Source organism: Miniopterus natalensis, chromosome 9 (assembly GCF_054644295.1).
Source record: "Miniopterus natalensis isolate mMinNat1 chromosome 9, mMinNat1.hap1, whole genome shotgun sequence".
Taxonomy (NCBI): domain Eukaryota; kingdom Metazoa; phylum Chordata; class Mammalia; order Chiroptera; family Miniopteridae; genus Miniopterus; species Miniopterus natalensis.
Window position 1 is genome coordinate 70,173,425 of NC_142089.1, and position 27,788 is coordinate 70,201,212.

At 43.9% G+C, this 27,788-nt stretch overlaps 1 protein-coding gene across 1 annotated transcript in view; it reads left to right on the forward strand.

Moving 5' to 3' along the window:
• The first annotated feature begins 3,654 nt into the window (after positions 1-3,654).
• ADTRP (androgen dependent TFPI regulating protein) overlaps positions 3,655-27,788 on the forward strand; it is a 54,439-nt gene continuing 30,305 nt past the window's right edge. Inside the window, exons 1-3 of the mRNA XM_016204169.2 lie at positions 3,655-3,807; positions 13,500-13,634; positions 15,459-15,560. Coding sequence (XP_016059655.2) covers positions 3,655-3,807; positions 13,500-13,634; positions 15,459-15,560 — 390 coding nt within the window. The remainder of the gene's footprint in view (positions 3,808-13,499; positions 13,635-15,458; positions 15,561-27,788) is intronic.

Sequence of the window (27,788 nt, forward strand, 5' to 3'; positions counted from 1 at the left end):
AGGGCAGGGGATCATTAATCAAAGCAGGTGGTTGTGAGGTCATCTGCGGCTGGTTTTGTTGCTCTTCTGGGCCTGGATCTGAAATGCAACTGAGGCCTAGATGTTATCTCTAGGGAGGAAAGGTCAGGGGTCCAAATCACAAGGGTGGAAAGGCCACCCTGGGGGCAGGGTCCCACCCTACAACTGTCTGTTGCTAGGCACCTGGGTGCTTTCTGCCCTGATGATATTCTGTACCTAGCCCATTGTCCTTGCTCTGCTCATGTCTGCCTACAACAGAAGCAAGCTCTCAATGGATTGAGAAAATGCTTCAGAGAATGGCAGTTTTGCAGTTCCTTTTATACATTTGGAATCAAAGGAGGGAATTACATGAAATCCATTGGTAGATTAAGGAGGCAGGAGAAAGCAAGGAGGGGAAATCTCTATGACTGAATAAAAAGAATGGAGAGATACATACTTCTTTTACATTGGAGGCTACAGTATAGTTAATATTTAACATTTACAATAAACAGGGATGGTATACAGGCAACAAGATCTGTACTCCCTTGAGGGTGGTTAAGCCTCCCAGGGGTCTGAAAAAGAGGATTACTCTGGCATATCAAAGGTGTGTTAACTTAGATGCACAAAACAATGGACAGGGCGTTCTTAAGGCAAAAATAAAACTCTTACTGAGGAAGTTATAGTCCACCATGACCTGCCCAGTTAGGAATTTATGATCAGATCACCCTGTGAGGTTACTTTTGGCCACTGCTGAGCTTGTCAGATTTATTGCATAGCCCCCTTTTCATTCCCACAGTCAATGACAAGCTACAGACACAATGGTGGTCCCAAAGGATTAAAATGGAGCTGAAAAATTCCTATCACGCAGTGATGTCATGGCTGTAGCAAAGTCACAGTGCAACACATTATACAAATTGCCTAAAGTACTCAGTGTAGTAACATGCAGTACAGGTTTGGAGCCTAGGAGCTGCAAAGAAACAGAATCGGTCATTGCAAAATATGTCTTTTAAAAGGCATAAAGATTATTTTAAGCTGGTAAATTTTTAAAAAGAGCAGACATGGGAGAAGCTCAGAATATCAAATAGAGGTTACGTGTTTTAAGATAAGAGGGGGATTACCTACCTCTAGAAGCGCTTTTCATCAGAGAAGACAACTTTGAGTTAAATCTGCATGACAGCCTTAATTTTGCTTACTGTGTGTTTCCTGGTAACCTCTCTTAACTGAGTCCCTCTACCCCCAACATCTTTTGTCTTTAGCTGGAGGTGTTACTTAAGGTGGTGACTTTAGTCATTTTGGCAAGTTACTCAGCTTTCTTGGGTCTCTCCCATGTGTACAGCATATAAATGTTATATGTTAAACACATTATTAAACTTTTGTTTATTTTTCTCCTGTTAACCTGTGTTTTATTTCAAGGATGTCTCAGCCAAGAACCCAGAAGCGTAAAGGGAAAATTATTTTTCCTCCGTTACAGAGAACTAGGCTATCCCATATAGCCTAGGTGTGTCATAGGCTATACCATCTGGATTTGCAAAAGTGCACTCTCTGATGTTTGCACAACAATGAAATTGCCTGTGACACATTTCTCAGAATGTATCCCCATTATTAAGCAGTGCATGACTATATATATATATATTACATTACATGCTATCATTCATTAAAATGCTAACAATTGAATTTCAAATTTAAATGTCAAAATTCTTACAAATAAATATAAACAATTTTATCAATATTTATGAGAGGCTTCATCTGTGGGCATTGAGGCAAATGCAAGAAAAAAAAATCCAGGTGGTAAGAGGTCAGGTTTGAACATACACATTTCAGAGATTTGGGTCTTTGTCTTCCTCGCCTTTCTCATGTGTGCCTCAAATCCTTACCAATCTGCAGACTTGTGCTTGGGATGTTTGCATAAGGGAATAAAAACCCTGTCTACAGTGATATTTACTATGAGAATGCCCTGGGAGACATAGCACAACAATTCATATGTGCACCAAGTTTCAAAACATATTTGATAGAGAATTTTCTGATGAGAGAGAAAGAAAATTTAAGGGGCTCAGCAGGGAGTGGAGAAAAGGAAGGGAGGCTGAGGGTGTGCAAAGCAAACATTGTTTCTTTGTGGTCAGACACACTGGTTAGCGTGCAGGCTGCAGCTCTGTCTCTTGTTTCTGAAGGCTTTCTTTTAGCAGCCTGGGCTTCGATTTTCTCATCTGAAAATAAGGATCATAACAGTACCTAATTTATAATGGTGTTTAGAGGGTAAATGAGTTAATGTGTGTAAAGCACTTGGAACAAAGCCTGTCATATATTCAGTACTGGAAAAGTATTAACAGCTATTGGTATTTGCAATTTTAAGCTAGGCCATGGGACTATGTATAGTTTTATGTCACCCATTTCCCAGATCACTCTCCTTTGGGAATGTTTACAAGGCAGACCCTTTATCGCTGGCTCGGGTTTCCTCTACACCCACTTGCAGTTCCCAAGGTTTGGGATCCGATGACAGACTCTTAAGTGGTAGCTTTGTTTAGTCTTGTCCTACAGGTACAGCCTGTGGTTCTGTCTCCCAGGACTTGTAAACCTTGGTTAAGTTATTGAACAGCACCAACTACAAACTTACACAACTGCATTGATAGCATTTCCCTTAGGAGTTTGCTCAGAACCCTCTTGGTCAGTCGCCCAGGGAAACAAGCTGGTGATGTCACAAGGTATCACACCCTCAGCTCTCTCTCAGGTCTCTTCTGTCTGGCCTGAGGCAGGGCTCAGTTCTTCAAACTCTGCCCAACCTGAGCACATTCCCATCCTCCCAGGGCGATGCAGAGACCCTCATTCTCTCCCAGCGATTTCTAAACGCAGGTATGTCGGGGTCACGATCATATATTTCTGCCTGTGCTTCTTTGGCCACAGACCACTTGCTATGCTTCTCCCCTCCCAGGGTATAGAAAAACCTATGCAAATAAAATGTCTGGGACAGCCCTGGGTAACCCTTGGTTCTCCAGGGTACAGAAACAAAACTAAAAAAAAAAAAAATCCCAAAAAACACACCGAAAACCAATCAACCAAACACACTCACACACACACACAACCCTTGGAACTGCTCCCTGGAGGTCCAAATGTTGTTTCAGATTTTATGGGGCCTCAGAGACCTCAGGAGCAACAGGTCAATTCTCTTTCCCTTTCTACTCACCTCCCTCCATGTCCTAAATATGCTCACAGCCTCTCCCTCCTGGTTTATCAACCTGCCCCTCATTGTCTCAAGGGATATTACTGCAACTTCCTTGTTGTGCTCAAATGAACAGGACAGAAGGGAGAATGCAGCCACGACGGGATTTCATCAGTTTCGTGGTAGTTATAATAAGGTCACTTAACCATACCCCACCCCAGCCTGGCAGAGCAAAGAGCAGCTCTTGCTTTGGTCCTTGCAGTTATGCAAATCTGCAGGCCACCTGTTATCTTAATGGGGCATCTGAAAACAAACAATAATCCCGTCACAAAGTTCCTCGGGAGGGAGCCTTTGTGGGAAGCAAAATTCAATCTTGTTGGAGCTCTCAATCCCAGGGGGTGTGTTTTGCAGCTCTCCTGCCTGCTATAAGCTCCTACCCAGCAGAAGGACGCCAGACACAGAAGCCACTCCAGACGTTCCCAGCTCCCTGGCCAGGCTGAGCCATGGCGAGGACTTCGACATGCGTCTACCATTTCCTTGTTATGAGCTGGTATATCTTCCTCAATTACCACATCTCACAGAAAGGAAGGGATACGCAGAAATCCCAAATCTTTCTAAACGGCGGACAGTGGAAGTACCTGACATTCCTTAATCTGGTAAGTCCACGCCACCGTCTCAGGGAGCAGTCTGCCTGCCTAGAGTAGAGCGCATCACCTTCACATGTTGTTAAACACAAAGCTGCATTATTTCTGTTCCTTCTTCACTGCTTTTGAGTTTTGGCTTTCACTTTTACCTAGCAGTTTGCTCTGAGGAGCCCAATTTAGAAGTTATCCATAGCTACACTTTGGTCTGGCTAATTGTTAAATGGTGTTTTGTGTTTTTTAAAAAACATATCTTTATTGATTTCAGAGAGAGGAAGGGAGAGGGAGAGGGAGAGATAGAAACATCAATGATGAGAGAGTCATTGATTGGCTGCCTCCTGCATGCCCCTGACTGGGGATCCAGCCCAAAACCCAGGCACGTGCCCCAACTGAGAATCAAACTGGGATCTTTTGGATCCTAGGTCGATGCTCAACTGAGCCAAGCCTGGCCCGGCTTAAATGCTTTTTGAAAAGACGTATCTTGGGGCTCTTTTCAGTTGATCCCGAGTGGGGGACTAAATGTTTTCACCATGAGATTGACTACAAATGCAGGGGGATTTTGAACTTGGCTGGGGGAGTCTGTGAGGAAGGCAGAAGGACATATGCTGCACAAGAAGTGGAATTTCTAGTGGAGGGATAATGCCATATTCCAGCGCATGCAGACTGACAGATTTATCTGAGAAAGGCAAACACATTTTACCATGTTCAGATCCCACTTCAATTTTTCATAGGCTCAAGGCTCTGTCTTCAAGGACAAAATCCCCCAACCAAATGGGAAATACAGATTTTCAACTATTTACAAACGAACCACATGACTCGATCCCTTCTTGTCTTTCTAGCTCTGCTGACCGCATTCTGATGAATGGAGTGTGAATGAATGGGAGAAAAACAGACTTAAAAAAATGCTTTGGGAACACGCAAGCATATTTTTAGAGTTAAAAGCTAAAAATGGCACATCCTTTGGGGATGCTAATTAATATTTGATATCTTTAACTAAAATGTAGAGTGCCAATGTCAACATCTGATTTCAGAAGCTGGAACAAGACCTGCCGATCCTTTGGAGTCACACCCCTAACCAGAGGTTACACATAGTGGAAACAGTGACTCTGAAAGGCTAAGGGGTTGCAAATTCAGGAAGTTCAAATCAAGCAAAGCTGGAGGTTCTGCTGCTCCTTCTCTGGTCATTTGCTAGCCTCTGATTTTGGCCTGGAAAATCTAAGGCCTGAACACAGTTTTAGTGTGCTTGAAAATATCAAGGTGACACTCATTGTAATCATAGAATTTTATGGGAGTAAGACAAACAAATAAAAAACAGAAAACAACAACAAAAGAAATGCTTTTGTGGAGCTAAAATAATACAGCAAAAACCTCAGCTTTGTGTATTTTTTGGCTTTATATTAAAAATGGTCAATGAAAAGAGAGGCATGTCTGTAGTCAGAATTAATGGTGTTATCAAATCCAAATTCCAGGGTCCCCTCTCAGGCTAAGTATGGCTAAGAACAGATTTATCACCTATTCCCACAAACTAGCTCCCTGACTTCTTAATTCTACATCAGTTACATGCCCCAGAGTTCCCACATTTCTAAAAAATGGAGAAAAACCCCACTTATTTTGTCAGACATTATTATTTCCCAGTGTTAATCCCCCTTTTGTTTCCCTAACTAGTTAGCCCCTGAATCCTATGTTTTTCCGTCTTCCCCAAATTTACTGCCTCTCTCATTACATGCTCTAATTACCTGGATGACCAGATCATCTCATTGTCCTCTCCTTACCAATCCATCCATCTACCACTCAGATTCCAGGCTAATCTTTCCAAAGCACTGTTTTTGGTTTGGTTTGGTTTGGTTTTAAACATCATAAGCCTGCTTAAGAAATGTGCTCTGCTGCTCAAGACACTACAGCAGCTCCCTTTGGCCTTATGGCACCAATTTCAACTTCCTGATTTAAAAGCTCACTAACCCACCTTCAGGACCCCCTCTCCCCAAGAATGCTGCTCTCTTCTCCGGGAATGCCTGTGTCTCCTCCAGTGTTGACCCCCAGGCTTCTTGCTATCACTACTCTACCCATGTTCACACCATCCTCCAATGAAAGGCCTACCTGCCTCTCCACCACTTTGTTACTTTCATAGACCATCTGAAATCCCATATTCTCTTTAAAATCTCTGCTGACCAACTCCAGCCCTTTGTTTTTTCTTTCCCTGAGTTTCAATAGCATGGTCAGTGTCTGCTTATTGCTGTCCAGTGTTGTTTTCTAATTGCCACCCACATGTGAATCTTAATATTCCGATCAAATTGTAAATGGCTGCAAAACAGGAATTTTGTCCCCTAGGTCCTGCGAGTCCTAACAGTCTACGATTCTAAGTTGTATTTGCTACAATGGCTTGCACACAGTACCTCCATAATAGAAACTGGGTGACTTGGTTTGTGGACTGAACTTGACCTTAGCGTTTTCTGCATTCCTGAGCAAGTGGTCTTCTGGCCCTTGAAATGAGCAGAGAGGGGCTCACCTGTGGCTGTTTCCCTTCTGAGCTCTGTTAGGTGTCATGTTGAAAGTGTGACAATGCAAAGTTTTTCAGTTGGTGAAGATGGGTTGAATGTGTTCCAGAGGATCAATTTAAGGATAGATTTCAAATTTTACTTAAGGTAAAATGTTGGGCCTTAAAATTTCTAGGTCTAGTGGGCTGATTAATGGTTGTGTTTCCTAATGGTTAGTGTTAACTAATGATTAATAGTTGTGCTTATAAAGTTATAGAGGTCTCAGCTTCCGATAAGATTTAAAAATTTATTTTATGTAAGCCTGTTGAAGTCTGTGCCCTATCCTGCTTTCCAGGAAATCTACAGTCTTCCCCTCTGCATTGCTTTACCTTCTAGTTGGCTGAATATCAGTTACGCCCCCCTTTTAAGAGCAAAGTCCACCTCAGTGGAAGTCAGCATTCCGAGTGTGCCTCATTTCCTCCTCAAGCTGTCCCAGGGGATTCAAAGGGAAGGAACAGGGTTGGTGGCAGGGGGCAGGGTGAGAGGAGGTGTGAGGGGGTGCTACTGAGAATTGGTCATGGTGACTTATTCATGCCTAGTGCCTAAAGAGAGTAAAGGAAAGAGATGGGACACGTGAGTCTCTGCCTCATGGAGTAAACTGACCCCAGGGAAGAGGCAGCCAATTCTCTATTGGGAGGGAGAGGCAGTGTTGCCTAGTGGTTACAAGCAGAGCTTTAGGGTCACAAGCTCTCTGGAATGATGCTTCAGTTCCACCAGCTACTGTCTCTATGATCCTGAGCTAGGTATTTCTTTGTGTCTTCTATTTCCAAATCTGTCAAATAGAAATAAAAGTAGTTCATAATCACAGAGTGATAAATAGTGTGGCCTGTGGGAAGTGCTCAGAAGGGTGTAAGCAGTGGGAGAAGGCAAGAGAAGACGGGAGGGAGGTGGCGGTGAGCTTCTGGTCATCTCCTCTTTGAGTAGCGGTGCTGCAGAGGGGAGGGTGATTTAGTGAAGCCTGGGTCTCCTGAGCGCCGTGGCTGGTGGGTCATGCTTCCAGGCAAGGGCCAGCCACCCTCCCCTTTGCTCACCTCCCTCGCTCTGCAGGCTGCAGGCTGCATGCTCCGGCTCCCCATGGAGCCACTGCTTGCCCTGCTGCAGCTGCCCAGCTGGAGGCCCTCAGCGCTGGGACAGTCCTGGAGGTAGAGTTTGCAGGCTCAACCGGGCAGCAGTGACTGGTGCTAACTGGGGACGCCCCCGGAGCTCCGGTGGAGACAAGGCAGTGCTGTGGGCATCCTCAGGGTGCTCGTGTCGGCTCAGGCTCCCGGCGCCTCAGTCTTCCACCATTGTCTGTCCCCTCCTCTTCATCCACTCCACTTCAATGCAGCGACTGTCTCTGACTCCAGGGAAGGCAAACTGGGGGGTTGCGGATGTAGGGGACTTTTCAGCTACAATGTGGCTTGCAGAGTTCACACAGTTTTCTGGGTTTTCCTCTTTTTAAAAATGATCATCCTTCTGAAACATTGTTAGGAGTGGTTCCACGTAACTGGGTTGTCCAGGAGCTATTCTGGGTGGGCCCCTCCCTGCCCCCCACTCCCCCACCCCAGAGGCATGACCTTTCTCCCCTCTCCATTAATTTACCCAAGCCGCAGGCAGTTCTGACCTCATTACCCTCAAGCTCCCATGATGAATACCATGACCTCATCACACAGGTTCTCAGGGAGAGCAAAGCAGGTCCTGGGGAAGAGAGATCCTTGAAGATGCTCCATTGGTCCAAACTCCAAGGCAGCCCCATGAACAGTGAGAAGACAAGCATCCATTTATGTTACAGAACACAGTTTAATACTTGGGGCCAACCTTTAATGTCCATGTTTAGGTTAAATATATTAATCTGTGGAACTCTTAAATGCAACAGTCAGAAATACACTTAACTGTCTATCTTACAAAAATGCTAAGGCCACTGTTTCTAGCTCTCAGAACGCTGAAAGGGTGAGGGTTGACAGAGGCCGTAAGTCACCACCAACGTCCAAATGAAATGACTATCACTCATTGAGCAGCCGTGACAGCACTTTGGCAGATTGTTTACACACGGTGTAGAGATGAGTGACTGAAGGTTAGCTTCTGGAGTCAGACTGCCTGGTGTGAATACTGGCTCTGCCATTCCTTTGCTGTGGGATCTTGAGTGAGTTATCTAATTTCTCTGTGCCTCAATGCCCTTATATGTAGTGGATACTGAGGGGTGACACTCACATACCCCACCTCCCCAGCACTGAGGTACTCATTCCCTAACTCTTAGAAGAAGTTTTGGCTGCTGATGACACAGCTGAGTGCCTGTTCCAGAACTGGGTTCAGCGGAAGGAGTTGCCTGGGGTCCAAGGCTTAGGGTTCTCCCTGGGGTTGCTGTGTCCAATGACTGGTTGGTTTGGGGTGCAAAGGCCAAGCTCCAAGACAACTCTGAAGGGCCACTCAGCTCCAGGGCTCCTTCAGGGATCAGCTGATTCCATGCAGCCACATTGCCTTTTAGCTTTTCCTGCTGCTCTGTCCTGTTCCCCACTTCCTTCCCCTGCTCTCACAGAGGGTCTGAGCACCCTCAATGAGCACTCCGCAGGCAGATCTCAGAGTCTCAGGTTTGCTTCCCAAGGATGCTGATCTACATACTGTAAAAGAATAAACAAACAGAAAAGGTTCCTCCTCTGCCTGCTTTTCTGTCCTAATAAAAACGTATTACTCTAGAGCCTGCCCTGGCCTGAATGATGCCTGATACAATTTCTAGCACCCAACAGGCATGTTGTGAATGCTGGTTGCATGAATAAATGACCAGAATTGGTTCTAACTAGGAAGAGCACTTTCTAGGGCCCGGCCTGAAGGGCAGTCTAACCTACAGCCATCCTGCTACTCACTGAAGCCCCTGCCCATCAGCTGTACAACGCTGGCCAAGCATTCTTATAATTCTTTCCAACCTGCCCCTCGGTGTTCTTGGTTTCTCCTCTCTTTTCCCCCCCTCACCATTCCAGCTTGTGTTCTTCACACCTTCCCCTATGTTCTCTTTCCCATCCTTGATCTCAAGCTCTCACTTAAGCTAAATGCATCAATGAGGGTTGAAATAGTATGCACATATAATACAGATATATTTGGCAAAAGCTTCCTCTACCTGCCTCAAGTGCCACCACCCTAGGCACCACAGTTATAAAAAATACTCATCACCATTAGTCCCCATTTGCTGTTCTATTCTGAAATAGTCTCTCACTGCAAGTATTGTATCATTTTCAAGGCAAGAACTAAGAAAGTACCGGCCTGTGCAAGTCAGGCCTGGAGTGCTGAGCTGGGCATTGGGTTACTTGACTCATCTAATAAGAGTTGTAATGTCTTGCTCAGGAAACTTGTGGGATCTCCCTCTCTGGAATTATGTTTTACGTAGAAAAAAATTCTCATTTCCTGCGATGGTTTAAAAGGATTCTGGCTTAAAGGCAAAGCCATAAACTTGATGACTTAGAGAGACTAAGTTTCCGTGATTTCAAGATTTTTGTGAATTTTGTTGAAGACACATGAACATAAAAACTAAATATCCTTTAGCTATGGTTTCTTAAATTGCAGTAGTTATAAAAATGTAAATTCAGCTCTCCTAGTGGTAAATTTGTCAGCAAGCAACAAAAATGGAAGACATCTAGCAAACTTAGACCAGCAACATTGCAGAAAAAGGCACAAAAGAACAAACAGAATTAGGGAAGGGCTAGTAAAAAAAGGTAAATCAAAGAGCAGCGGCTCTGAAGTTGGTCTTGATCAAGAAGATACCATTAGCTCTACTTTCCTGGGAAGCCAAAATAGTTGAAAAATGTAAATGATAGTGATGTTGTTAAAACAAGGCCAGTTGTTGCTGTCGTAGTTTAATGTTGCTGTGTTAGTCTGCTCGGGCTGCCATAACAGAGTGCCACAGACTGGGTGGCTTAAACAACGGGAATTTATTTCTCTCAGTTCTACAGGCTAAAAGCCCAAGATCAAGGAGCTGTCAGGGTTGGTGTCTCCTGAGATCTTTCTCCTTGTCTTGCAAATGGCCACCTCCTTCCTGTGTTTTCATGCGGTCTTCCCTCTATGTGTCTTGTGTCCTGATCACCTCTTCTTATAAAGACGTCAGTCATAACTTAATTACCTCTTTAAAGACCCTATATCCAAACGCAGTCACATTCTAAGGTACTGGGGATTGCAACTTCGACTTATCAATTTTGAGGCAGGAGACAAAATTCACCCCATAACAGCCACTAATTTCTCCCTTGACTATTATTTCCACGCACATTCTGTAAGACGTTTCATCGTACTTTCCTTAGAGGAAAAGCAGGCCACTGTGCTCTTCCTCGAGCTGATCCAAACCTATCCTTCAGGCCCCCAGGAACCTCCTCACTGGGGGAGGTCATGACGCCCCCTCTCGGTGCCCTCCAGCTCTGCAGCGTGGTCCTCTGTGCCCCAGTTCTTGCCTACTTGCTTCTCTTGGCTGCTCCCTCCTGGGCTCCTATGCGAGGGCTCTGTAAATATCCCTTGTTGATACAGAGGATGGCACATCAGTGAGGACTGAGACCAACGGGAAAAGGCTGTGTCACGCACACCCGGTCGCTATCTTTACACTGTGGCACATGCCTGTGAAATAGCATGAGCTGGGGCTGGAGGGGGAGGAGTGATTGGCATGTCTGCCGTGTGCAGCAAATTTTTACTGATGAAGGACAAGCTGAGGAAGTTCTGAGTAATGTGTTCTTTTCCCCGACCCAATTGCCACATTCTGTGACTGGGAAAGGCAAGAGAAAGTCAGGAGGAGCTTGACTCATGATGACCTGAGGAGGCTCTTGCTAAGGAAAGTGGTCACATGGACTTCACATGCTGGGTGGAGGCAACCTCTCCCCAAAGAGGGAAAACCTGGCAGACACTCCCTGCTCAGGACGTGATTAATTGCTGTTGATGGAACAGCGCAGGCCTCCTCGCCTGGAGCCCAGGCCCCGTGCCTGCCTTTCCTAGCTAGAGCAGCTGCCTGCTGTGGCCTGAGGAGCGGGAAGTGAAACCAGGGGGGAGGTGAGAGCTGCTGGAGGTGGGGAGAGGGGCATCTAATATCCATGTGCCAAAGACTGCATTCAAATTCTACAGCCCTAGGGGCCAAGTGGCAGACTCAGATGACAAGCATTGGGATGGCAACCTCTTTCTGGCATTTAAAATTGCCCACCCTGCCCTGGAACGTTCCTTCTTGCTTGAAGCTTTCTCCTTCAAGGACCGTGAGTTTCTTGTCCATTCCTGGGTTCCCACCTTCTGATAATTATTAGCTGGTTTGCTGGTCTGTTACACCTCCTGTCCCTTCGATGAGGGCATTCCCTTGGCATTCACCTTCCACTTTTCTTTTCCCTCTCTTCCCTCTTCTTTCTCTAGCAATCTCATCCCGCCAGGAGGGTTCAACTCCCTAGCTCTCCACCACCCCTCCTCTCCCGAGAAGGCCAGGTCTGGTTTTCCAAGTGGAAGCTCCTCTGGGCCAGTGGTTCTCAGCCTTAGCTGCCCTGATTAGAATCACCTGGGAGAATTTTTTTAAACCCCCAAAGCCTAGGCCACCCCCCAGACCCACTAAATTAAAATCTCTGGGTCAGTGGAAATCAGGCATCAGTGTTTTTTGAAGTAATTTTTAATTTTCCCACCTGTAGATAATTGTCTCTCTTCTGACCTCCTGCAGTTATTTATCTGAACTGTTTTTAGAAATCTGATACTTTTTTTAAGTCTGACTCAAGAACCAGGCTCTGAGTCTCAAATCCTGGCCTTGACATTTACCAATTTTGAGACTTTAAGGAAGTTTGTTCATCTCTCTATTCCTCAGTTTCCTCATCTGTAATATGGGTTAAGAGAGGGAATAATAATAGGAGTTACTTCATAAGATTATTAGAAATTAAAAGCCTAGGTCAGTACTTGGCACATAACAATACATCATTAAAATTCAGCTATTATAGCTTTCAGTAGTCACTAGGATTTTTAAGTGATGAATTTATGTCACTTAAGTTCTAGTGGTTCTAGAACTTTTAGCATATATAAGAATCACCTAAAGAGTTTGTTAAAACAAATTTCTGGGCCCCATTCCCAAAGATTCGGATTCCATAGTCTGGATAGGGCTGAGGTCCTGCATTTCTAAAAAGCTTTTGGATGCTGCTGGTGCTGCTGGTCCAGGACCTACCTGGGGAGTATCCCTGACCTAGTCCACCTCTGGATCCTCCCCTGCCTACACCTTCAGCCCAAGGTGTGGCAGGTGGCCAACTCTTCTAGAGCTTCCCTAGAGTCCAGACCCCAGAATTCATTCCCCAGTAGCCAACTTGATCCATCAAGTTTTCAGGCTCCAGAACTTGCCTGGTGTAAACTCTCAGAGCAGAGTCCTGACCCCTTTGTACCAATCCAGAGCTTTCAAGGAGTAAAATGAATTCTGATGCAAGCATAATTCAAAAACAACCCCAGCTCTGTATTAGAAGTCACGGGTTAGTGCAAAACACTAACAGTGGGCTGAGTTTGCCTTTAGGTGATCTTATTGCCTTAGAAAAGGCCCTCTTCTCTTTCACATGAGCTCGAGGACCTCACAGTAGTTAGTGACTGACCAGCACCCATGGCTTGCTCTATCTCTGTGGATTTAAACCACTCTCCCAGGCAGATTTTCTCTGGAAGGCCTCCAGGCACCCCCTTTTAATGAAGGAGGAACACTGGCTTCTCCCTCCAATAAGCTAGATGCCATTTTGTGCATCTGCCTCAGGAGAGCACAGTTTCATGGTGCTCTTGACCCTGATTCTGGCTTCTCTGATTAGAGTGCAGCACTAGGCGCTTTTCTTAATTTTTCTTCCAGGAAGAACATGTCCACCATTGCGTGTGGCTCTCTGCCCTTCTGCTGTTGATTTGGTTTTTCCCACCTCTGTGCAGCCAAGGTATCTAGCTCATTACAGTCTCCTTTTAAGCTGACTCTTTATTTGTTTCCATTTTAGCTCAAGTCCATTACACTAAATACTGTACACATTATTACCCCCTAAACGACTGTACTCAATCAGTTTTAGCGAGCAAGGTCAGGGCCCAGTGAGCTGCAAGACTAGCTCTTGAATTGGCTGTCAACCAAAACAGCCAACAGCCCCCCCTCCTTCTCAAATCAACATTGCTCCCAGAGGGATGGAGCTTTATGTTGGTGAGTAATGCATTAATTAAAGCAAATGAAAACGCCCTCATTTGTTGTAATGAATTTAGTTGTTGCAGGCCATTTTCTTTGGGGTCGCCTGCCTGGAAGATGTGCTGAAAAGAATTAAAGAGAAGAAAGACATTAAGTTCATAACTGCCTTCAGAGACCTGCTTTTCACCACACTGGCTTTTCCTGTATCCACAGTGAGTTACAAAAATGTATATTGCAATGTAACACGCATGTGCATGTGCATGAACCTGTCTCCTGGGTGGCAAGGCTGTTTGAGAGTCCGTTATTATAGACCAGAGTGACTGCCTTTTGCATAAATGTCCTGAGGACTGCATCACAGTGCCCAGTGTCTTCAGGAAATAGAGCACATACTGACAGAGTTATCATTAGCTTTTGTGTCTCTGTGAATGTTTGATACAAGATCTTTATTGCTGTCTAATAGGGACATTTAAAGGACCATTCTTAATCAAAATACAGTCGAGATAACCTTGGTCCCAGCAAGGTGATGGGAATGAAGAGCGCTAGGGAGAAAGATAACTAATTTACCATTTTATACATCTTGTTTCACTTGCTACAGTAAACACTGCAAGTGGAAACCACTAAAAAAAAGGTATGAGAAACTTCAAAGTTGACACATGAAAAAGACAATTGAGGGGAGAGAGAGAGACAATCTGTCTGAAATACCTGGTGTGGGGCACAGAATGGGTGCCTCATTCATTTTGTTGAATGAATGGACATTGGAAAGAAGCAAGACACAAGCAATGGAGAGTAAGGTTGTTTGCTGACACTGTCGGCACTTCTGTGACATTGCTTATGTTTTTCATTCATTGGTTAGAGTGGAAACAAACTTAAATCAAGCAAGGCAGCTGCCCAACAGGGCCTATAATTAAACGTGACTACCTCCTTCCACCTGTCATTGTCCTGCTTCCTATAGTACCGAGACTTCAAACTTAAATGCAAAACGAAACTCTCCAAACACTGAGTTCTCAGATACCAGAGCAAGCATGACACTCCGGTTTCACTCTGCAGGACACCTGCTCCTTCACCCCCATACATCTGAAGGCCAAATTTGTTTTCCCTAACAATGGAATTTATTCGTTTTTTTAAGGCTTAGAAATTGAGGCTTCGGAATTTAAGAAGATAAGAACATTGGAAAATTAATAGTGTCTTTTTCCCCCATCTCTACACTGACTTTGACGTAGAGAACGGACCCCTTGAAAAGACAGCCAAGGGGTATGAAGGATGGGCTGACCCTAAACCTCTGAGCAATGGAGGGAGCCAGCTCTCAGTTAGTTAACTAGCTTGGGAAGTCATTTCATTTTAACCAATGACTTCTCTCTTTAAACTTTCACCAGGAGTGCAGGGAGCAGCCACACCGAGTGCCTTGAGTGTCACACTCTCCTTGCCCAGGCCCTGCATAGACACGGCAAGGGGGAGCAGAAGGCTGGGAGAGGGGCGTGGTGACAAACTCCTAGCTAGTTGCCTGAGATCTGGCTCCCTCCACTGCTCAGAGGTTTAGGGTCAGCTCATCCTTCTTACCCCTTGGCTATCTTTTCAAGGGGTCCGTTCTCTACATAAAAGTCAGTGTCGAGATGGGGGAAAAAGACACTATTAATTTTCCAATTTTCTTATCTTCTTAAATTCTGAAGCCTCAATTTCTAAGCCTTAAAAAATGAATAAATTCCATTGTTAGGGAAAACAAATTTGGCCTTCAGATGTATGGGGGTGAAGGAGCAGGTGTCCTGCAAAGCGAAACTGGAGTGCCATACTTGCTCTACAAATCCCGTTTACCCATATCCTCCCTGCCTGCCACAATGGCAATAATTGGTCCCTAACTCTCCAGACTCCCCAGAGAATTGATATTACAATTCTACCGTATGGGAATTTTTTCTTTATTTTACATTCGTCTAATGTCTTTAAAACAGGTATCTATTTTGATTTTGCTATGTTTCCTTGGTTATCTCAGAAAGCTCTGATTGAAAACAAACCTAATGCTATGTTTATGTTTTATATTCCAGTTTGTATTCTTGTCATTCTGGATCCTCTTTCTCTACGATCGAGACCTTGTTTACCCTAAGGTCCTAGACGGCATCTTTCCACTGTGGCTCAATCATGCGATGGTAAGTGAGGGAAACACTTAGTGAATGGAGACAGGCAGTGGCCTCTGTCTGACACTGAACTCCGAAGTGCCTTATTTTATGTTTCCGAACTTCTCCTCAAGCCCCAGCATCGGGCTCACTCCTCCCTCTCCATCCTGTCACTATTTATTTAAAGAGCTCATTGAAGATATAAAATGAACAAAAACTGGTGCTGTAACTGTAGCCACTGAGCGCAGAGGGGATGTCCAGGCAGGACTCTGCCAAGTTGCTTATGAAGTCATTGAAAAGACAGGCAACCGTAAGGGCAAGCAGCTTCTGGGTGGCTGCAGTCCTGAAAGAGAATGACTTCAGCAAGCAACATGTCATGAAAATTCTGGTCTAGGGATGGAATTAAGCAAGCTTAAGAAAATCCACCCCAACAACCAAAAAACATCTCAGAGCTCAGCAGCAGCTTTGTAGCTAACGCCTCATCAGGGCTATTCCTCGCAGGTGAAATTATTATTTACCTGTTTCCATGAATACATTCCTGTTCTTGTTTTTTTGTTTGTTTGTTTTTAATTCATGCACTTATTTTTAAAGAGCTAAATAGTAAACAAGCCTGAGATATTCAGGTTGCTAGTGTCTGAACAGCAGTAGCAGTGGCCTGGACAGGTCTGGACTCTGCAGAGTGGGAGCAGAGTCCAGGTCTTGGATGGAGGGTGGCCTGAGTCACCGGCACTACCGGCAGGAGGAAATCACTCAATATCCTAGCTTAGCCGCTTCGCACTCACACGAGTATTTCCACATTAGGAATTCAGGATGAAGCTTCAGAGTCTGTGAAGCAAATGACATTTAAAAACCAGGGGAATCACAAGGGAGTAGCATTATCAGGCTCCTCAAGAGCACAGACTTTCTTTTACCTACAACCCTTCCGTTGTCCTCACACACATGGTTACCGATCCCAAAAAGCAGCTCAGCCCACTGACTCTGCCCCTCTGTACGCCTCGTCCTCAGTAAAAAAGTAGTTTCAGTTCAACCATGTACTCAGAGAGAAACTGATTACTAAGATATCCAAGTGCTAATCTAACTTAGAGTTCAGGACTAAAACCTGTATATGAAATTAGCCTCCCCTCTCAGGGAGCCCCTCCTACCACCTTCTTTTTGTCTGACCACTTCCTTCAGGGAATGCCTGACCACCTTCTTAACTCCCACTGATATTAATCTGAGACACCTATGTAGGGTACATTCCTGTTTTTTTATGGTACTTTACTAAGCATGTCGCTCAAATAGAAGCTCATTTAATTCACACAGCCTTCTTTAAATAGCAACTCTAATCCTGTTTTTTACAAATTAGAGAAAGAAAAGCTCACAGAAGTTAAGTGATTTGCCTGGGGCCACTGAGCTGGTAAGTGGGACACTAGGATTTAAATCCAAGGCAAATTCTGCTCCCCCTTGTCTTTGCTGTGGTAAGTGCAGAAATGTGGTTTGATCTGTCTCATAACTCATTAGGCAATCAAAAGACTGCTTGATGAACACAGCAAAGAGAATTCTCACTTAAAAAATCCAGAATCCCCATGTGTATGCTAATAAACCAAAACTTAAGAAAATGAAGTGACATGGGACAACTGATTGAGCCAGATATTACTAAATAAACTTAAAAAAGAGAAAATACAAGGCAGAATCTTGAAAGTGTCCTTTATTTGGGACCAACTGCCTATATCACACCTTATCCAGGCTCTGTGAACTCACCTCCTGTTTTCCTGCAACTATTACAAGCTTCCTAGCTCTTTAGGCTCCATTTTCCAGTGGAAGTGAGGTTGGATTTCTTCCAGGGCGATGACGGGCAGCCAGGCCGGACCTTTGGTACTAGTTGCCGACGTGTGCGGGGGGCTGGCCCTGCTCCTGCAGGGAATGGCTCCCTGTACCGCTCCTTTTTCTTGCACCTGTCAGAATTACTGGCACACATAGCTGGTGTCATACTTTCCTGAAAAGAGTTTTCATTTCACAGCCGTTCTTATATTTGCTATTTTGGCCTCAGCTTTGAAATATTTCCCCTCTTGCCATTTGTGATGACGCCCTGGGTTTTATGAGCAATATTTGTCAAATTAAGAAATACCACGCTCCCCTTTCACACAGTGCAGTTTTAAAACTTTCATGATTTATCAAGCCTTTGGAATCCTCCCAGTTCCTTCTAGTTCCTTGGAGACTTGTCATTGCAGTGGGACCACTCAACCGGACTGTCATCTCTAATGGACAATTTTCCATCCTCATTTTGTATTCAAACCAAACAGTAACATCAGTGAAATATTTGCATCCACCATGGACAGGCTGCCATTCACTGATGCCCTGAGAACTCCCACTTCAGACGGCTGGGCTATCTGATTTAAAGTAGATCAATCTGACTGTTTTACCGCTAAGCAGGTCTCCAGACTTGATGAAAGAAGGGAAAGAACAGCAAAGTATCCCTCCAGGTTTGCCAGGAAAACATTAGTTCCTCAGATCTTAAATAAATGACTTCTGAAGACAGGATGAGAGCAGGCAGATTTAAAGAGCAGGAAGAGGGCTCAGTAACTGAGGAAACTGTCAGATGCTAACCTGAAGGGAGCTGGGGAACGTACTTCTCAGGAAATCAACCTAAGGTGCACCCAAAGAGGGGTGAGATAGATCAGGGAACCCCCTCAGAGCCCCTCTGTGTTTGAAAATAGTACATGATTGTTGAGAACATAGTCCAAGTGTTGCCGGTGGAAATGGGGTGCTTGCCCTGTTGCGAATAAAAGCATTTTCGGGGACCCACAAGGAAGATGATTCCAGGTGGTAAGGTTTATTTGGGTGAAAATAGATGGCTGCCTTTCCTGGGTTCCCAATGTCCCACCCCGCTGTGGAAAATCGGGGCCAGCTATTGTCCAGAGTTCCTGTGCCATGCTAGGGCTCAGCCCAGGCCAGCCTTCCTCACCACCGGCCAGCTCAGCTTGTGTTCCCCCCGGTGGCCTGTCGCTGTGTGTGCACAGGGTCCCGCCTGGAGCCTGCATTTAGAGTCTGCGTGGCCTTGGCCATGAGGCTGCTAAGGCCACATCGCTGTGGAGAGAGGATGCATGAGCACAGCAGGCCAGCGCAGGTTAGCCGGTGAGCGAGGGCTCTTCTTTGTTCCCTGGGATTATAGTATATGGAGCATGGGCTGGCCTAGGCACTTTTTCAAAATATCCAGTCGACTTCCAAGCTTTTGAGGGCTTCGGATGGGGCCACCTCCCAACCAATCTCTTCTTTCCCCAGGCTAGATTGACAGGCCTCTATGGTCAGGCACCTTCCCTGGGCCATTTTGACTTCTATTGTGATGTGCTTACCTTCCCCTGCCCCCCCCCCCCATAATCCGGTACCAGATGGGGGAAGGGAAGGGTGTTAATCCTTGTTGGGGCAATGCTGTGACCCCCTGGAGTGTGCGAAGTTGTAGCTTCCTGGTGTGACAATGATGTCTGATCCCTTTGCTTTCTTTCTTATTAATATCTAGCTACCTACACTAACCCAAATACTTCATAAACTATCAAGGACTACAAAAATATGCTATTATTATGTAAAACTCTCACTCCAAGATCAGAGTTTTCGAACTGAAAAGACAATTGATATTAATGGGGGTTTACAAACAATCTGCTCTTAAGAGTCAGGCCTTACTGTGGCTGTTTAAATTGGAAAATACACAAAATACTTAATGTGCTGTCCTTTATCACTTGAAAAAATATCATGTGGGTCATGACTGAGCAATCTGAAAGGCCTTAGAGCCCTCCCCAGAATGCAGTGGGGAGTCAAAATGTCAAGGGAGCGAAACGCTAACCCTTCCAGTTTCTTCCCCACTCACAGCATACAAGATGTTGTCTATCATCCAATTCAGACAGTCTCAGATTTTTCTCTCCCACCTTGATATGAAATCGTTGGGCTGCTAAGTACAGGTGGGTGAGTCCTGATGAACTGCAGGCATGGGAGCACTAAATGGCCACCCTCTGTCCACCAGCGTTACAGGGCCCTCCTGCATGCATCCTCGCTTTTCACCCCAGCCTTTCCTCTGGGCAGAGGAGACCCATGATCAAGATATCTCTGGGTAGCTCAGTTGTTTTTAACCTTCAGAGAAGAGAGGCCCCTTTGTGAAGCTAAGGAAATCTATGGACCCTTTCCCAAAGAAAAAAAAATACCCATAAATTTTTGTTACTATTTTAGAAGGTTTATGGACTTTCAAAATTCCATTTATGGGCCTCGGGTTAAGATCTTCTGACATAACTGATCATATACTTAAAAGAGGACCTGAGATGATTCCTAATGCTGAGATCGTACCAAAAAGACAAACTCAAGAATACTCATTTTTCACAGTCATTATTATGTGCTTAGTGCTGTGACAAGAGAAATATGAGATATGGTTTCTAACTTCAAAAAGCTTAAATTATAGACATTATATATCTAATCATATATATTCATTCTAATCACACACACACACACACACACACACACACACACACATATCCACATACACACACCCAGCTTTATAACTTGCTAAAAGCAGAGGCTGTGTTCTGCAGAATATTCAGAACAGTTAAAAAGCAAAAACAAAACCCTCTAGTATTAGTTTCCTGAAAACCCATGTCTGAAAAGGAGGAGGGACCTGGTCAGGGTTCCCATGGGGGACTCCACCCCCATCTACTTCTGTTTCTACATATGAGACATGAGCCAGAGTATGTTCTGCTGATACAGTGCCCCAGCCTGTGTCACTCATAGGGTGGGAAGTGAGGTCCTTTGGAGGACACTTGAAGCATGGTCCAAAGTTAATGGAAACCATGCAGCTCTCACACAGTGGGATGACTAGAAAGTAAATCCCACATAAATATCTTTGTAAGCCACACCTTTATTGACACCATTTTTTGTAAAAGTATTATCTCACCATAGGGAGTCTGCATATATATATATAATCTTATATAGAGAGTGTCTCCTATGTACCAGACTATTCTAGGAGCTGAGAATGCAGAAATAAACAAGACTCCCCACCCCCCTAAAATTCTGTCCTTGTGGAGAACACATGCAACCTGGTGGGGAAGATAGCAATAAACATGTAAACAAGAAATAAATGATACAAGGCACACACTTGCACAGATAGTAGGTTTAATAGGGTGTAGGGCAATCAGGGTGGTCAGGGAACCTCTCTCTGATGAACTGATATTTAAACAGAAATTTGGATAATGTGAGAGAGGCACCATAGGATGTTCTGGCAGACAAAGGGTGCAGGCGTCTAGACAGATGAGAGGAAATACCAGCATCTTCAGGAAACAGCAAAAAGGCCAGTGTGGCCGGTTCAAGCTGAATGAAGAGGCGAATGATAGAACTGCAGCCAGGCCTCACATGGTTTATAAGGCGTTAGGATTTTATTCTGAGTATGATGGGGGAGGGCATCTTTTCAAGGATACCTTACCTGCTGAGGAAGCATTTTCAGTGCTTAAACTATAAACTGTATAAAGACTGAGGAACAGGCCTTACCTGTCCCTTTCCAACACAGTACATATATATTGTGTGTGTATTTTATATATATATATATATATACACATAGTGCTTAGGGCTATATAAATCCCTCTTTCTTCCTCAGCATTTGTCTCTATCTATCAATCTATCAATTTCTCTATCATGTCTATCTACATTGCATTTTACTTATTTACCTTGCTTGCATTTCAAGAGCATCACATTCACTGTTGTGTAGAAGATGAACACTAAGGATGGGCACAGTGGAGATGTGATGAGGGAAGGGAGCAGTGAAGACCAGTTAGGATGTGTTTGCAAAGTGCAGAAGGAGATGATGGAGGCTTGGGTTAGGGGTATGTCAGTGGAGTTGATAAGATTTTTAGCTTAAGACACAGGGAAGGAGTATGGATCGAGATGCTAGGAAAGGTAAAGGATTGTAGAGAAGGAAGTTGTTTCTGATATACCTATTAGACAACAAAATCTAGATGCAGAATAGGGAGTTGGACATGTGAGCCTAGGGGAAAGTTCTGGGCTGGTGACATAAATTTGGTTGTCTTTATCATAAAGATTGTTTTTAAAGTAAAATTAGATTACCTAGGGGGTAAGAATGGTTAGAAACTATACCCCAGGACTAAGCCTTAGCCCTTTCAGTGCTTGGGAGGGAAAACAGGGGAATTCAACAAAGGAGGCTGAGAAGGAAGCCCCAGTGAGTTAGGAGGAGACCCAACGCAGTCTAGTCTCCTGGAAGTCGAGTATAAAAATGTTTCAAGAAAGAGTGAGTATTTTATGTCAAAAGCTGCTGAGAGGTCAAGGAAGATGACACTGTAAGGTGACTTGAGTTGAAATTTTCCATTGGATTTGGCAAAATAGAATTCCCTGGTATGAGAGCAATTTGGTGGAGTTGTGGGGAGAGCCTTAATAATGCTGTATGTATTAGTTTCCTTTGCTGCTGTAACAAATTAACATCACCTTAATGGCTTAAAACAAGACAAATTTATTAACTTATAGTTCTGGAGGACAGAAGTTCAAAATGTGTCTTATGAAATAAAATCAGGGTACCTGCAGAGCTGTATTCCTTTTGGAGACTCTAGAGGAGAATTAGCCTTTTCCACCTATGGTCTGCCTACATTCCTTGGTTCATGGCCTCTCCCTCCTTCATATTTGTTGTACCATTAAATTATAAAATCTTCTCTGGCGGTTTCTACTCTAGACCACCTGGAGGTCCACATTAGAAAGAGAAAATATGACGGCCCACAAGGACCAGAAAATGGTATTGGTAAATAGCTTTTCATGTGACTCTTCGGAGGGTGGAGATACACTAGTTAGGCCAATGAATGGATCTTCAGTGGTGTACCACAGGAAAGACCCTTTTTCAGAGCACTGTTCTGAAGCTCCTGAGCAATGGGAATGGAAGCTTTTGCAGCCCACAATGTTTACTTGGATATTTTTTGAGGCTTAATCACTACAGTGTTATTTATGGATTGTCCTCTTGGTTAAAGCACTTTCTAGCCATCCCTTTATTCATTCCATTCACTTCTGACTCTAAGGCAGGTTAGACTCCCCAAAGGCATCTACCTGGGAAACACAGAGAAGGTAAATGAATGCTTAAAGCTCAGCAGAGAATGTTGGTGCTAAACTGGGATTAAGAAGCAGAATTAGCTGAGCAAGGACAATAAAGGCATTTTTGCCCCCCCAGGAAGTCTTAAGGTAAATAGAAGAGATTCTGATAATGAGCTGCCAAAGGATTACCAATCCACATAAGGTTTTGTATAACTAGAACCAAGCATTCACAGTGCCTGCCTTCTTTGTCTCTTGAAAGCAGGAACCAAAATGGTGAAAGTTTATCTTTTTAAAAAATTCCAATTCAGAGAACGTTCAATGTGTGCTGAAGGGTAGCTTGCCTTTACGATTCCATTGTCCAGTGAGTCTCTATCTGCAGCCTGCTTCTAAAATAGAAGAATACCACTAGAATATACATCCCGATTTCAAAATCAAGGTAAAAAGTTTTCAGCAATCAAAAAATATATCCTGTCGTCTAAAAGTTACTAGGAATTTGAATAGTTGAAATCATTCCGTGCCTTTGAGGGTTTGCTGGTGGTCTCCTCTCCTCCTGTGTGATGTAATTAATCTCACTGCCATGGCAACTGTATGTAATACTACCGACGGGAAGAATGACTTTATGCTGGCAAATAACCAGGATGCAGAAACTCATTACAGAAGATCCTAAACACTCCTGAAATACCAAGAAAGAAAAAACAAATCTAAGTGGATAGGAAAGAGCTAAAGGCCCGTGATCCCAGAACAGAAGTAAAAATGCCCAAGAGCTGCCCAGTGGGTGAGGGTGAGAGAGCCTTCCCTGTCAGATTCACGTAGACATCCTCCTGATTAGAGGGCAGCACAGAAGAGCCCCATCATGCCTCTAGTTGCTACATAACCCAGGCACCCTGACAGCTGCGGAGCCCTGTGCTTGCCGTGAACAGGGAGCTGCTTTCCCTGGTCTCTTCATCTTCTCTGCCCACCGAGGAGTCTTGTGCTTAACTGAGAATTCAAGCTTGTCCAAGTCCTCTCCCTCCCTCTCACCTCCAGGTCCTTGTGTAATCAGCCAGTGGAATATTTCTGCAGGGCGTTATCTAGTCGCCTTGATGGTGATTCCACTTGCCCCAAAATTACACACGTGGATTCCTAGCTCTCGGATGCTTAATGTCTAGTGTTTTTAATCCTGAGTCCTTTCCTTCATTCCCCTCGCCCAATCCAACGGGCATGCTCATTTACACACAGGTACGTGCTTTGCCAACTTCTTCCTAAATCTCACCAACTCTTTCAACCTATCACCAGCCTTACTAACCAGCTTCATTCTATGTATTTGCTAGATTCATCCATTTTCTCTAAACTTTTACTCTAGAGCAAAGCCAGAGCTAAGTGAGGGAGGGCGTAGAGAGGGAAGAGCTCCTTCTCCAGGGAGCTCGTGCATGTGGAGGCGTGGGAGACAGGAACGGCAGGAGCACGACTGAAAGGCTTGCTCAAAGTGGGGCTCCTGTTTTCATGCCCGCTGCTTCTGCACTGAGTGCCGAGTATATACCCACAGCCCTTTAACAGTGTGGACTGACAACTAAAAGTGCCCTGTATGCCACCAAAGAGCATCTCCATTGCTCTGGCCCGTGTGGCTCAGTTGGTTAAGCATCGTCCCATGCACTGAATGTTTCTCTCTCACTCCCCCTTCTCCCTTCTTCTTTCTCTAAAACTCAATTTTAAAAGATTTTTTTTTAAAAAAAGTATCTCCATTAACACAAAAATCTATAAACATGTTGCTTCATACTCCATCCATCCATGCAGAGAGTCGCCCGTTTAATTATGAATGTTTAAAACAGAATGAAAACAGGCCTACATCAGGGGCGAGGTGTCCTGGCCACTGCTTGGAAATGCTCTTTTTGCTGTTGTCTTAAGAACATAAGGCCACAACAGACAATAATATGCTCATAGTTCCCTTTTTTATTCTTTTCATGCTTGACAATAAATATTCATTTGTAGCAATGATTGGCAGAGATACCAAAATACTTAACCTATCAAATAGTATTTCATAAAAGTCTTTTGTTTCCAATCAGCTCAGGGAATTTAGTTTAAGGCTTATATGTAGGAACATTTTAATTAATATGCATACTTTTACTGGCATATTTTAAAATACTTTGCTAACCTAATAATGTCAGAGTTAGTAGCATGAAAATACCATGATGATCACGGAAATTGTGAGCCTGGCAAGAGAGACGCTTAAGAAGTACTTGTTGAATGATATTTGACAACTGGAATACTGAGCTGCATTTCCAGTGGAAATAATGGCGGTGGCTTTTTTTGAGGTGGTGACTCTTACAGCGTAGACAACCCAGGACATCCCCGGGTACAGGTCATCAGGAGATGAACCACCTGGGAATCACATTCTACCTTCACAAATGTCCTTTTACATCTGTTAAGTTTCTTCTGGGGCTAAAAAGTTGAAAGGGATAAATTATTAGGAAGAAAGGTGCTGGAGGTTGATTCCTAAAAGTCACATTGGGGTGAATGGCAACATTTCTTAGTTCTTTGTCTAAGTTGCAGAAATTATAATTTCATGTTTTCTACAAGTTAATTTTTTATTTCATGAAAAGAATTGAATTCAGTACCAGAAAAACCTTGATTCTGGCCCCATTTCTGCCATAATCTTGCTATGTGATTTTGGAAAAATTTCTGGACCTCTCTGGGTATGGGGTTCCTTAAAATGGGTGTGTTAGTTCTTAATTCTCAGCAATGTTATTAGGAGCAAATAAAGTTGCATCAGTGATACACAAAGACTTATGCCAAATTGCTGTCCAGTTAAAATCACTATCACGCCTTCTCCATTCTCCTCTGTGTAGCAGAGGGTAAGCCTGGAACCACACACAGCTCCCAGAATCTCCTTCTGCTATGGTCCCAAGTGAGAGTCAGCCAGTGGGAGGCATTCTCATGAGTGTGGCTGGAACAGAAGAACCCATGCTTCTCCAGTGGCAGCTGAGAAGAGCTGTGTGGGAAGATTGCACATACAGGGTCAGCAGCGGCTGCTGGCCAAACACCTAAGAACCACACACTTTATACTACAAGTTGCTGAGATCAATGGTAGCAGCTTCCAGAGACTTGAGATTTGCCACAGCTTCTTGGTCAGCTCTCTGAAATCACCCTTTTCCAGCAGAAATTTTCTGACTTTTACTGCCCTACCCTCCCAATAGCTCCCTAGGCTCTAAAACCTTCCTCCTTGGAATCCCTTGATGAACTTCTGTGTTCCTAATGCAATTGTGACTGGTACATGACCATAAAATTCCTGCTTCCTTCTGAATCATGCCCACAAACCTTAACCTGAGGAGAAAGTTATGCATCCAAAATAATCAAAATTCTGGGTGACTTCTGTTTCAGGCTGCAGAGTGGAACAGTAGACTAAAGCAAACCAACAAAGATTATAAGACACCTACAATGTTGAATATTTCTAAAAATGTTTTAAATGCTTGACTTACAAGAAAGTAATGGAAATACACCCAAAGTAAAGAAAAGCAGAAGAGTATCCAACAAAGAGTAAGGTGTAAGCAATATTTAAAGAGAGAACTACTGATTGTTTCTTGGAATTTATGAAAAACTAATCCTCAGATTCAAGAAGTACCCCCAAAATGCCACACTGGACAAAGGGCAGACATCTAGCCTCTTGTATGATACCACATACATTTATACAAAAAGAAGATCCAAGAAGCAGCCAGATTAAGAAGATGGATTTCCCAAAAATTAATTACTGTTAGACAGCTGATTTTTCAATGGCAGCAAAAAATCCAGGAGATGGTAGAATAATAACTTCCAAGTATCAAAGAAAAAAAGTACCAAACTATTTACTCACTAAAAGTATATAAAGACATTTTCAAACACATGAAAACAGACTTGACCACCCCCAGACCCTCAGTAATGGGAAATGCTGAAGGATGTACTTGAAAAAGATCTCAGAAGGGAGGGTCAAGATATCCAAAGCAGTGGCAAGCAATTTGTTTAATGTATGGTAACTTAGAAAAAGAATGGGTTAAAATACTGGATGACAGTAGAACATAAATTGCCAGAGGAATGGCTGAAATTAAGGCATTCTAAAGCCGCCTGGGATTGCTGGTGGGGAGATGCTAGAGACAATGACGTATTAGCCATTACCAAGTCAAATGAGCATGTTATCAGGACTAAAATAACCCCACAAAAATGGAGTGTACAACTTCTGCATTAGTAGGAGGGGGAAAACTGAATAGGAAAAACGAACTGATGAGAATTTGAGTCCACAGTCAGAGACTCTTCTACAGTGTAAAGAAAAGCATGGGAACAGGTCCTGGTGTGGGGTAGATGCAAATCCATGAATACAGGAAAGCCTTTTGTGCAGGATTAAGCTACCTCCCCCTAGAAGTATTTCTACTGTTCTTGAAGGCACAAAGCTCTACCTTGTGCAATAGCCCCTAATTGGGCTATTCCAGTTAATCATGTAGTCAAACATGTGGGGCAGGCGACAGTGTGGTAAGGTCAGAAAACGTGTGAGACGAAAATGTGAAGTTTCTGAAGGACTCATTTCTAAAGGGTAGGCATAAACAAAGAGAACTCATGCTTCAGTAATCCATTGCATTCATCCCTTTATACTGGACGAGAGCCCTGTTTCCTAAGGTTTATTTCACAGGCTCCTCCTATTGAATAATACTAAATTGTGATTATAGATGAATTTGGTGATGTGTTCTCCTTTCTAATCCTGGCAGCTGTCCCTGGTGGGGAAGCCCTTAGAGTTCTGGCAATTAAGGAAAGGCTCTTGATCATAAAGGGATCTCTCTAGGTGATCGAATTGCCTGCCTTCCATGATAGGCAATGTAGCAATTAAGCACAAGTTGATATTTCTTTATATTCTGATGCATACCGTTTATGTGTTTATATATAATTAAAGTTTCAAGGTTGGCTTTTAATGTCCCCAGGATTGCTTGATTTACTTTCTGGTTAATGTCAACATGGGAGTTCTGCACACAAACCTACAGAACAGCCTGGGCCTACTGTCCAGGGGAGGTGTGAAATACAAGTCCTAACTGTTAACTGGGACTTACCCCATTGAGACATTTAACCAGTAACCAAACCCTCAGCTCTCCCCCAAGATAGAGACTTTGCTAACATAGGCGCTGCTCCCCACTGACACCCTCAATTTCCCACTCCCTTGAATTCTAGTAAATTAGATTGAGCCATCTTGTCTCTTTCACTTAAAGCTTCACTAGAAGCAGGGTG